We start from the raw sequence: 12,440 nt of genomic DNA on the forward strand, positions 1-12,440 counted from the left end.
TCTTCATTGCCTCATGTTAAAATCCTTTTGATTGAATATATGCTGAAGAATCTTATGATCAGTGGAAACCTCACAATGCACACCATAGAGATAGTGCCTCCAAATCTTTAAAGCAAACACTGCCGCCGCTAACCCCAAGTCATGAACGGGGCTGTTCTTTTCGTGCACCTTTAATTGTCTGGAAGCATAGGCTATAACCTTCCCTTTCTGCATTAGAACACAACCAAGGCCCAACTCGAAGCATCACAATACACGGTAAAATCCTCTACCTCCACGGGAAGAGTCATAATGGGAGCTGAAGTCAATAAGGCTTTGAGCTTTCGGAAGCTCGCCTCACACTCATCCGACCAATGAAAAGGAACAGCCTTTTGGGTCAATCTGTTAAGGGGAGATGCTATAGCAGAAAATTCCTCAACGAATCATGGATAGTAACTAGCCAAACCAAAAAAGCTCCAAGTGTTCGAAACTGTAGTAGGCATGTTCCAATCACGAACAACCTCAATCCTCCGTGGATCAACCATGATACCATCCTTGGACACCATGTGCCCCCAAAACACCACAAAACTAAACCTGAAATCACACTTGAAGAACTTAGCATAAAGCCTCTTCTCCCTCGACGTCTCAAGAACAATCCTCAAATGCCTCTCGTGCTCCTCCCTAATCCTAGAGTAGATCAAAATATCATTGATGAATAAAATCACAAAGAAGTCCAAATACAGTCGAAAGACATCATTCATCAACTCCATAAATGTTGCAAGGGCATTAGTCAAACCAAAGGACATGACCAAAAACTCATAATGATAACGAGTATGAAACGCTGTCTTGGGAATATCCTCTTTCCGAATCTTAAGCTGATGATATCCGAATCTCAAGTAAATCTTGGAAAAGACTGACGCTCTCTGAAGCTGGTTAAATAGGTCATCAATCCCGGGATTGGGATACTTGTTCTTGATGGTGACCTTGTTCAATTGCCTATAATCAATACACATCCTTATGGATCCTTGCTTCTTCTTTACAAATAATACCGGTGCACCCCACGGGGACACACGAGGACAAATAAACCCTTTACTCAACAAATCCTTGCTTCTATCTGTTTAGGTGCGTGACTAACCGTACCCTTCCACTCTAACCTAAGAATCCAAGACATGGATAAAGTAACCATCTTGGCATGACAATCAAAGATAGCATGGTACCGGGATAACCAACTTATGCCCAAAATCACATCAAAATCGGTCATATCTAGAATCATCAAATCAACCCGAATCTCATAACCCATCATAGTGACTACACTGGATCGGTACACCCGATCCACCACTACGGACTCTCCCATCGGTTTAGAAATATAAACAGGAACATCAAGAGACTCACACATCATATCTAGACCCGATGCAAAGTAAGTAGACATATATAAATAAGTAGATCCCTGATCAAATAAGGCAATAGTTGACCGGTGACAAGCAGAAATAGTACCTTTAATCATAGCATCTGAGGCCTCTGTCTCTGGTCTACCCGGAAGTGCATAACACTGGGCTCCACCACACCAGACTGTGAATCCCCACGATCACCTCCACGGTTGGTCTGAGTGCCATCTCTACCCGAATAAGAACTCCCTCTATCACTCTGGGAACCACCTCTCCATGGCTGACTAGCTGGCCTCAGAGTAGATGCCTGAGAACTGGGGTGCGAACCACCCTATCGAGCTCTAGGGAAATCTATGGTATAGTACTCAACCTGACCACATTCATAACATCCACCACGGGCTGCTGGCGGAGGAGAAGAACGGGAATAACCACTACGACCACCTGGTCGAGGATATGACGATTGAGAGCTCTGTCTTGGACTATATCCACCACTATAACCGGAAGTACCACCCGGTGAAGGCTGAATAGCTACCTGGACTGGCCGATTGAACTGAGGATAATGCCTCTACTATGGTGGTCACGACCTCCAGAGAAGGAAATTTTAAAACCTCCAAGGAACTTTTAAAACCTCTGAAAGAACGAGGCCTCTTCACAGACCTATCCCGAAAATCCAAGCACCTAAGGGTCTCCATACCTCTAAAATTTCTTGCCTGAATAGACAGCAAACATAGCAGCAACCTTGAGATGATACGATAACCCTCGAATGAACTTGCAGATCCTCTCTGCCTCATCAGGTAGAATAGTTAAAGCATGACGAGACAAGGCATTAAATTCCATCTCGTTCTCAGTCACGCTCATAGAACCCTGCTCAAGATGATCAAACCTATCACGCCTCTTCTCACGCAAGCTGAAAGGAACCTTCTTCTCTAAGAAAACTCTCGAAAACTCCTCCCAAGTTAGCAGAGGCGATCCAACAGTCCTAGTCTCTAAGAATGCCCTCCACCCCAACTTGGCGCCAATCATCTACATAGCCATAAACCCCATACCATTCGAATCCACTAGTCTAAGAGTGTCAAATCTCTCGTAGCAACTAACCAAGAACTCATAAGCATCAGCATTCGGATGTCCATCATAAGTCTGCGACTTTATCATGTAAAACTTCTCCCATCTCTTCTACTCATCAACAATCATATTAGAATGAACCATTAGCCGTGCAACAATACCCAGAAGAGTTATACTCGGAGTAACAACACATGAACCTAGGGCCTAAATAGCTCAAGGAGCTACAGCGGCGACTGGCTGCGCTCCTGGAGTCCTGAAACCTGCGACTACCTGCTCGGCACTCTGTGCTCCAACTCGAGTTTGGGATCCCTTAGAAACAGTCAGAATCATGCCTGCCCGAGACATCCAATCAAAGTAACTCAGAAGGAAAGCCATAGCATCCTGAGGAAACTCTACAACGGCGGGAACTGGTGGAGCCTGATCGGGTACCTCTACGGGTACCTTACCCTTGACTTGGTCGCTGCCCTCTGGCTTGAGAGAGGCCTCACGGCAGGATCATGAGCGACTGCGGGCGCTCTAGCAACATGGGTTCTAGCCCGACCTCAACTTCTACCTCATCCCTTACCTTCCCTAGCAGCTTGCGGAGCATGTACGGGTGCTATTGCTGGACACTGACCACCTAAAACCGTTGACCCTGTCCTTACCTTCTGTGAAAAGACAAAACAAATAAGTCTTAGAACATATTAGAAGCAAATACTCGCGATAAGGAATCAAAAGATGTGAGTTTTCCTAGATATCCTTTAGCCTCTCGCGGACACGTACAAAGCTCTTTGTACTCATCCACAGGACTCTAATGGATATTTTCCTTGTATCAATGAGATTGATCAACCTAGGGATCTGATACCAATTTATCACGACCCAAAATAACAAGTCATGATTAAGGCTGGGCATGGTATGGTATTTGAAACTTCAGTTCTGTAATTTTGATTTTTGGAATTTAAAAATACTATACCATTACCATACCAAATTAATTCAGTATGATTCGGTATTTTTAAGTTCGGTTTCGGTATTTTGCCGTATGGTAATTCAGTAACCATAGTTTGTTGGACTACGACTTACATATATACATATAATAAGGAATTATGACTTCGGCTATTCAAGAAACGTCTTAGTTATATTATACTAACACCTTATACGTATAAAAATATTCAAAAGAAAGTAAAAGCAATACCCTTCATTAATCAATTACACAAAAAGGGCATTTCAATCAAGATATACATACTTTGGTACACAAAAAGAGCATTTCAATCAATTATATCATACTAACATCTTACACATGTAAAAATATTCAAAAGAAAGTACAAGCGATTCCAACATCTAAACAATTAGTTTGTACTAATACTAATTATATATTTGTTAGTGTATATATATATATATATATATATGAATTGTATATGTAACTATATGGAATACTTTGGTATGGTATTCGGTATTTCAGTATTTTCTTTATCAATACCGAATACCGTACCAAATACCAAAGACCGTACCAAATACCATAATACCGAAACCGCGGTATCAAAAATTTCAGTTTCAGTATTGTAATCGGTATATACTGTACCGTCCCCACCCCTAGTCGTGATGGCACTAGTCCCTCCGTACTAGTAAGCCAACACAGCCATTATTAAAACAAAATCTAAGTGCGAAAAATAACGCATATATGTCATTTCATAAGTCTTAAGAAACTTAGATAAATAGTATTTAAATAATTATTACAACTTTCCCAAGAATCTGATGTCACACGATTACAAGGACACTAGAGTATGAAAAATAGTCTGAAAATACAATAAAGACTGTCTGAATCAAAGAACACAGGAATGATAGATGACTAGAATTTGATGCCATTCTCGGATCTAGAAGCTCTCCCAATCACTCGAACGAAACTCTAACGGGGAACCTGGTAGTCACGGCGTCCACTGGTGCTAGGGATCGAGTCTGCACACAAAAAGGTGCAGCAAGTGTAGCGTGTGTACAAATAACAATGGGTACTCAGCATACATCGTCGACCGATCCTTTCAAGAATAGAGATGAGGGCTGGCCTACGAATGTTATAATCACCCTTGTGCGCCATTAGTCCAAGTAAAATAGGATCACAATAACAACTAAACCACAACCAATATACCAACAAATAAGGCAAAGTAAACCACAACAGTCACAACAGAAACCCGAGCAAGGATAAATAAGATACAAATGCGATGAAATGCAATGCAAGGCCTTTGTTTCCACATCCCGATATACACACGGTTGAATATGAATGACATCGTTACCAATGGGGGGCTCATGAGGCCCATATATCACTGCTCTGGTAGTTTTCTAGGGTCACGGCCTCATCATTTCATATCATATCTCAGTCACCTGTCTCTTTGCCAATCGGACTCAAGTACCAATATCATCAGTCGTCCGAAACAAGGTCCTATCGGACTCACAATCGTATCCTTGAATCCTATGCATGAATACATGTTAGGCATGAATATGGCATACACCAATTCATGAAGAAGAATGTAAGCATGGAAACTATTAAAAGAATATTCTCAACATCATAAAGACTTCACCTTTTTAGTTATTTCATTACAACGAGGATATATGAGCGATATGCACATAACAAAAAAGTCAGGAAAATATTATAAGAGGCATAAGTATGGGCATCAGACCCCAATCACAGATCCATTAGGATCATACTATTCTATCAACCAGTTCCCAGACATGGCATTCAGACCAACTATAAAATTGAAATAACACAAATACCTAAACATGATAACCGGTATTCGATAGTAGTGCTCGTCCCCTCACAAGTATTTGGAATACCCTTAATTCGCCCAATTTCACCCTTTTTAGGTTCATCTTAATCCAAAACACACGTTCAAGAAAAGGTACGAGTCCTCAACATGCTTGGTAGTGCCGAATCTCGAGTCACAAGGTCCTCTTGTTGTCATGAAAGGACTCCAAACGCACAAAATCTAGTCAAATTTGTAATATACATTAGAACACGAGTCTAACAACACCCGTATTGCTACATATTCTAAAACCCCCAAAATAAGCCCTAAAATTCAGATTCCGAGCCAAAAAGGGCAAAACAGTAAACTGAGCCTAGAATCATTTCTCTATACTTCAAATGCCTTATATTCCAAAAATCATCCATAAATAATCACTAATTCATGTTCAATTTTCTAAAACCCCAATTTCATAAGTTAGGTTCCAAAACCCTTCATTATTACTCCTAAAATTTAACATTCTAAGCATGGATTATGATCTTACTCGGTGGAATAACCAAACTATGGGATTAGAATACTTATCCAACGAATCCTTCTTGATATGCATTCACTTCTCCTCCAAAAACATGCTCAAACTTAGGGGTTGTGAATGGAAAGACTAAAGAGTGAACACCCTAAAACCCATATTCTGTTTAGTCATTCTCGCCCTTACCAACTTAAGTTCACCTCGGCGAAGTCCACCAAAATATGTTGGCTCGCATCGGCGGGGCCAGGTTTGTTAGGGCGTGAGCGGTCCTGTGGGGAATTTCTCGCAGGGGCGTACTGTGCCCAACTTCACTGGGTCTCACTCCTAAGAGCCTCCGCTCAATGTGGCGTGCCCATAGGGGCAGAACCCACACGCGCCTGCATATAACACCAGAAACCAAAAAATCTAGTTTTGGCTCTCGTTCTCTGAAATCCCGACACTCTCAGAATCTTCCCGACACAAACCAAATATGCAGACACATGTAAAAACGCACTACGAAATCATTCGCGTACTCAAAAATTCTAAAACATCTTGTTGATAAAGTCAACCCTGAACAGGTAAAATTCCAGTTTCCAACCAAATAACCAAAATGCCTCCAAGACCCTCGGAAACTGAACCAAACACTCAAACAACCTATATTAGACATTTCAAAACTATTGGAACCGACAAAAATCCCAAAAAATGAAATTATCCTCGAAGATTCCTAAAGTCAACCTAACTCTTAAAGGTTACCGAACTTAGCAAATACCAAAAACAAGCAAAAAGGCGGTTTCACAAGGGCAAAATAGGCAGAAATATGAAAGCAACCAAAATGACCTAACGGGTCATTACATTTCATTGTTCCAATCTCTCACTAATGGTGAGGACACGTTCTGGAGTTCGCATGCGAGCAGCTAGATGCGATGTCTCCTGGTATGGTACGAGATGTGCAACTGTGATAGGGACACATGACCAACTTCAGATTTTATCTATTATTTGAAGACTCGATAGAGTGAGGTTATGGATTAAATTCTCTGGTTTGGCGATATCCCTAAAAAAGAGGAGTCGAGGGAGTGCGTTGTGGTGTATTAAGTGATGGGAGGATATTATAGATCCTAAATGGTACGGTTAGCTGAATAACCATGTTATAAGTGTTGTGACTTGAAGACTACGATCGAGGGATTTCATCATAACAAAAAGGTTTCTTAGGATGCAACAAGATGGAACATGTACAAATATTCTGAAGACGAAGGAAAATTTGGATAAATTAGTTGATTATATAAAAGAAATAGTTGATGAGGCCAAGAATAGAAGTTTGGAAAGCATATAAATAGGAAAGATGATCTTTTATTGTAAGGTATGAAGATTTAGGACTTAGGTTTGGATGCGTGTGGAGAGTTTTCAGCTACTTGACGGAACATGGATGTAATGAAAGGAATTCGAGTGGATCTTTCTCAGTTATAAGACAACACAAGTGGTGGATACTCGTCTGGGCAAAAGTTACTATAGGTGACTGAATCTTGTGGGAATAGTCGGGTATTGTCTTTCGGTAAAGGGTCGTGTTTGCCAGTTCGATTGATATCTCAGGAATAAAGTGACAAGAAGGAATTATTTTGAGCTTTGAGCGGGTTGATTATGTGAGAACACTTTTGTTTATGAAAACATTGCTAAAGAATCATGGGTTAGTCGGTATGTGGGCTATGTCGAAGGCTTCTGGAGGAAACAGTGGTGGTTAATAAGAATGAATCTAGCGATGGATGAATGTGAGGATTTAACTACTCGTGGAGTTATCTATTGTTGTTCCTAACTTAGAGAGAAATGTGGATTTTGTAATAGTGTCTTTGGATCAACAATTTCTATGATTAGTAGTAAGTGTTAAATAATTCAAGTCGCGAAGTACATTTCAGAGGTTAAATTGAGGATCAGCAGAAATAGTCTAGGCAAAGGGCGGAGAATTCACTAGAGGGCTTTGGTTATTCATGCGGAGTTGGTAAATTCATGGGCCAAGATGGAAGAACAATTCGCCTGTTAAGGGATTTTTGAAAGGATATCAGTATGAGCTATATGAGGTCGTTGGTAGGGATTTATGTGTAGTAGTCAAGGATCGCCTACTGATTATGGACCACTTCAATGGTGGTTGAGATTTTTCATCCACAGTGATTAGTATTGGGGATAAATAGGGTTGGTCAGGTATCTACTGGTAGGAAGGTATCGTGGAGAATGGTATATGTGATGCGTTCATCTTAGGGGAACATTCAACTTTAAGGTTCGAGTAAGGCCAAGGAAACTTTCAGACGTTCTAAATCGGAGCTTTCTACTATCTCGATGATTGGTTTAGCTATTTTTTAAGATTTATGATATTTCGATCCACCCCTTAGTAGGTTTGAGTAATTTCTAGTTGATGAATAAAAACGTGGTCGTGAATGGAAATTAGAAACTAAAGATTCGTGGTAAAAGGCATCTTCCTATCGGTTTTGAAGGATTAGGTTACATAATACTAGGATTTGTATCAGTGTGACTACTTAAATGATCATGTACGGGTTATGGTGGCGTTATGTTATCCTATTCAGGTTGGGTGTGGAAATGATGAGTCTTATTGAGGAAGTCCGTGGACGATTCGACTTAGTGATTGGCAGGTGCCAGCGGGACCTTGTGATTGGATATTGATAAGAAGGTAACTTGGGTATTACCAAAATGGGTATTTCCACGGTATACTTAAATGGACAAGTAAGGGTTGGTCAATAAAGGGAAGTCTCTATAATGGAAAGCCAGAGTCTTAATTCCGAGTTAAGACTATGTCAGTGGTAGTATGCTATGTCGAAGGGTTGATAGTTAGGTAGTATGGTTGAGTATTTCAAATATGAAGGACTTGAAGGTAATGTGCGTGGTAAGACTCAAAGAGTACAAGATTGATATGGCGATAGGTGGTAGAATTTTGACGGGTTATTCAGAATTATGACCAAGAGGGCTACAACAGACAAAACATCATAAGGAAAGTATTGTTGGCTGCCTCTACGGCTCCATTCATTTGTGGTCGATAGGTGGTAGAATTTCGATGGGTTATTTAGAATTGTTCACAGACGTCCTTCATAACGTGACTATTCAGATTTGCTCCATTGTCCGTTATGATGGAATCGGGTATGCCAAACTGGCATATGATGTTGTTTTATACGAAGTCAAAAACTACTTTCTTCATTACTGATATGTGTGATGTAGCTTCTACCCACTTGGTGAAGTATTCTATGGCGACTGAAATGAATCGATGCCAATTTGATGCGGCAGGTTCGATCAATCCTATGACGTCCATACCCCAGGAGACAAATGGCAAAAGTGAGCTCATAGCTTCGAGTTCGCTCAGTGGGACTCTAATCAGATCTCCATGGATTTGCATTGATGACTTCTTTTCACAAACTTGCAATAATCAGTTTTCATTGCCATCTAATAATAACCTGCTTGAACGATTTTTTTTAGCCAGAAAGAACCCATTCATGTGAGGCCCACAAGTTCCCGCATGTACTTCTTCTAGTAATTTAGTGGCCTCGTAGGCGTCCACGCGTCGGAGCAATCCTAGATCCGATGTTCTTTTGTGAAGAATCTCCTTATTCAGGAAGAATCTATTGGCCATTCTTCAGATGGCTTTCTTCTGGTTGCTTGTAGTATTTTTTTTGACATTCTCCTTTTCCAGATATGTCTTTATGTCAATGTACGATGGCTTGCCATCGGGTTCTGCCTCCACATAGGAACAGTAGGCATGTTCTTCTCTTAGACTTATCTCTAGTGAGTTAAAGTGATTGCTTTCAAGGTGTTGTATCATGGATGCTATGGTAGCAAGAGCATCAGCGAACTCGTTTTGAGCCCTTGACGTATGCTTGAATTCAATCTTCTTGAATATTTTGCACAACCTCTGTGCGAGGTTTACATGTGGCAAACTCTAGGCATTCTACGTGGCCCATTCACATTATACTTGGCAAATTAGCAGATCTGAATCACCTGTCACCAATAACTTATGTATGTCTATATCCAAAGCCATTCGGAGGCCCAAGATGCAGGCCTCATATTCCGCTATGTTGTTGGTGTATCGAAATTTGAGTTTCGCGGCCATCAGATAATGTTGTCCGATTTTTGATACCAAGACTGCTGTGATTCTCGAACCTTTATAATTAACCGCACCATCAAAAAATAATCTCCATCTCGAATAGGGTTCGGCTATGTCTTCTTTTACCGTTAATACTGCCTCGTCTGGGAAGTAGATTCGGAGTGGTTCGGAATCCTCATCGACTTGACTTTCTGCCAATAAATCAGCCAATGCTTGTCCCTTGATAGACTTTTGTGCTATGTATGTGATGTCAAACTCACTCAGTAGCATTTGCCATTTGGCCAGTTTCCCTATAGGCATGGGTTGGCGGAAAATGTACTTTAATGGATCCATCTTGGAAATGAGATGAGTGGTGTATGACGAAAAATAGTGTCTCAGATTTTTGGCCACCCATGTAAAAGCACAATATGTTTTCTCCACCATGTGTGTCTCGCCTCACAGGCGGTGAACTTCTTGCTCAGATAGTAGATTGCACGTTTCTTTTTGCCGGTTTCATTGTGTTGTCCTAACACGCATCCGAAGGCATTATCTGACACTTTTCAGTCTATTCTGACACTCTTTCTTGATGGGTGGGCTGGAAAGGTATTTGTTGATGGTGTCGAATGCTTTCTGACACTCTTCAGTCCATTCTGTTGGTGTGTTTTTGTTTAGCAATTTGTGTATTGGTTCCACAAATACGGTGGATTGGGCTATGAACTGCCCAATGTAATCCAGTCTTCCCAGGAAACTCGTGACCTCTTTTTTAGTCTTCGGAGGTGGTAGCTCTAGGATAGCTTTGATCTTTAATGGGTCAGCTGACTATAAACCTAAGCAGTTTTTCAGCTCGCCCTCCAAACGAGCTTTTGGCCAGGTTTAGCTTTAAATTAAATTCGTGGATTGCTTTTCGCAATCAAGATTGGTATCCTGTGAAGCAATCCACGAATGATTGTAGCTCGTGCTTTGCGCAGTTGTCAATGAGTATATGGATGTTTGGGAGTAAACAATTATCCTTGGGACAAGCTCTGTTAAGATTACAGTAGTCCACACAAATTCGGATCTTTCAGTCTTTCTTTGGTACTGACACTATGTTAGCCAACCGTGTCGAGTACGAGGTTCTTCCACTACTCCGGACTCAATTTATTTCTTTATATCGTCCTTGATTCGGATACTTAAGTCTGGCCTAAATTGCCTGGTTTTTTGTTTAACTGGTGTGAAGCCTTTATTGATGGGACATCGGAGGGCCATAATATTAGTGTATAACCCAGGCATGTCAGTATATGACCAAGCAAAAATATCCACATATTCTCTCAATAGGTTTGTCAATTCTTCCTTTTAGGGAGCCTCCAAATGCACGCTTATCCTGGTTTGTTTGATCGTTTCCTCATCTCCTAGATTGATTACTTCTGTTTCATCGAGGTTGGTGTAACAACCCTTCCGATCATCTTGGGTAATTAGGACTCCGTTGGGAATTTTGAGGCCGCGAGTGGATTCGTGAGGCGTCTTTTTGTATGTGCGCATGTTTTTTGTTGTGTTTTTGAGGCCGTGGATGAAATGTGGGGTGATAGGGGGAAAAGCTGGACAAAATTGAACTTATTGCCTAAAATGAACCGTTGGGGCGGCGGTACCGCTATGGCGGTACGTGGACCGCTGCCAGTGGTCATCCATTTCCTTTGTGGCCGCTGTAGCGAGCATTATAATGCTATGGTGGCACCGCTATGGCAGTGGATGGACTACCATAGCGGTCACTGAGGTTTCGTGGTGGGCTGCTATAGCGGTCACTTGACCGCTATAGCGGTACTGCTGCAGCGGCATGAAGACCTCTGTAGCAGTCGACGTAAAATAGTAGCCCGAATTTTATATACTTGGTTTTATCTTCTCTTCTCACAAAACACCAACACACTTCCTAACAAACACCTAGAGAGAATTTTCAAGCAAGGGCAAGATAGCCTTGAGAGGTAAGTTCCATTGCTTTTCATTCTATCATTCCCTTCCCCTTCATTATTGTAATCATCTTCATGGGTCTTAAATGGTGAAAGTGAAGTAGAAACCATAGAATGTCAATAAACCTTCTAAACTTGATAGGTTAGGGTTATTATTGCTTATTTATATTTTAAATAGATTGATTAGTTGCTATTTGTCATAAATTGAACATTTAGAATAGTAAACTAAGTGAATTGAGAACTAGGGTTCTATAAAAATGGTGTCTTTTCCATAGAAAACTGTCTGTAATGGGAATGTTTGATAGAATGTTGTATAAACTGATGGTAAATGAATACTGGGGGCCTTGATAGGTTGTTTATCGCCTAGGAAATCATCCATCCTTAGAATGGGGAAAGGGAAAGGTATTCTTGCTTTGATGTTTGTAAATTGAGCAATATGACTCATTGAGCCTTCAATTTTAAGATGGTGAACGTATTGAGGCTTTAAGGAAAGTAAAGGCTGTAGCAGAGTAACCTGCGTGTTCCAGCTCTACTTTGAGGTAGGTTACGGTTTACTTAAGTTAGAATTTGGTTAGTTGATTGTATGTTTGGTGATTTCTTTAGGAGAGCATGTCTAGTTTTCATGCATGGTATTGTCTGGTTAATTCCTATGTGAATGTGATTGATTGATTATGTAGGCTCCGTGCCATTATTCCTATGTGATTAAATCTACAGTGGATGTGTTGTGATGAGAAGCTAATATAAGCTTCTCAAGGGTATGGTGACATGAAATGATGAGTTGATTCTTGA

The 12,440-nt window shown here is 40.9% G+C and overlaps 1 protein-coding gene across 1 annotated transcript; it reads right to left on the bottom strand.

The window, feature by feature from the left end:
- Positions 1 to 419: 419 nt before the first annotated feature.
- LOC132637433 (uncharacterized) lies at positions 420 to 10,065 on the bottom strand. The gene is made up of 8 exons (XM_060354522.1): positions 9,859 to 10,065; positions 2,989 to 3,070; positions 2,694 to 2,755; positions 2,457 to 2,534; positions 2,082 to 2,384; positions 1,732 to 1,893; positions 1,510 to 1,668; positions 420 to 851 (listed from the first exon to the last, which is right to left on the bottom strand). Exons 1-8 carry the CDS (start codon positions 10,063 to 10,065, stop codon positions 420 to 422), a joined length of 1,485 nt encoding a protein of 494 aa, XP_060210505.1.
- Positions 10,066 to 12,440: the final 2,375 nt, after the last annotated feature.

Source organism: Lycium barbarum, chromosome 4, assembly GCF_019175385.1.
Source record: "Lycium barbarum isolate Lr01 chromosome 4, ASM1917538v2, whole genome shotgun sequence".
In the NCBI taxonomy this organism is placed as follows: domain Eukaryota; kingdom Viridiplantae; phylum Streptophyta; class Magnoliopsida; order Solanales; family Solanaceae; genus Lycium; species Lycium barbarum.

Bases quoted from the DNA above. Each gene is read 5' to 3' on its own strand.
- LOC132637433 (XM_060354522.1), bottom strand. From the start codon at position 10,065: ATGGATCCATTAAAGTACATTTTCCGCCAACCCATGCCTATAGGGAAA. The intron at 2,535-2,693 runs GTAGTCGCAGGT...GTTGATGAGTAG, and splicing joins GAGCACAGAGTGCCGAGCAG to AAGAGATGGGAGAAGTTTTA. The intron at 1,669-1,731 runs GTTGAGTACTAT...CCCAGTTCTCAG, and splicing joins GATGTTATGAATGTGGTCAG to GCATCTACTCTGAGGCCAGC.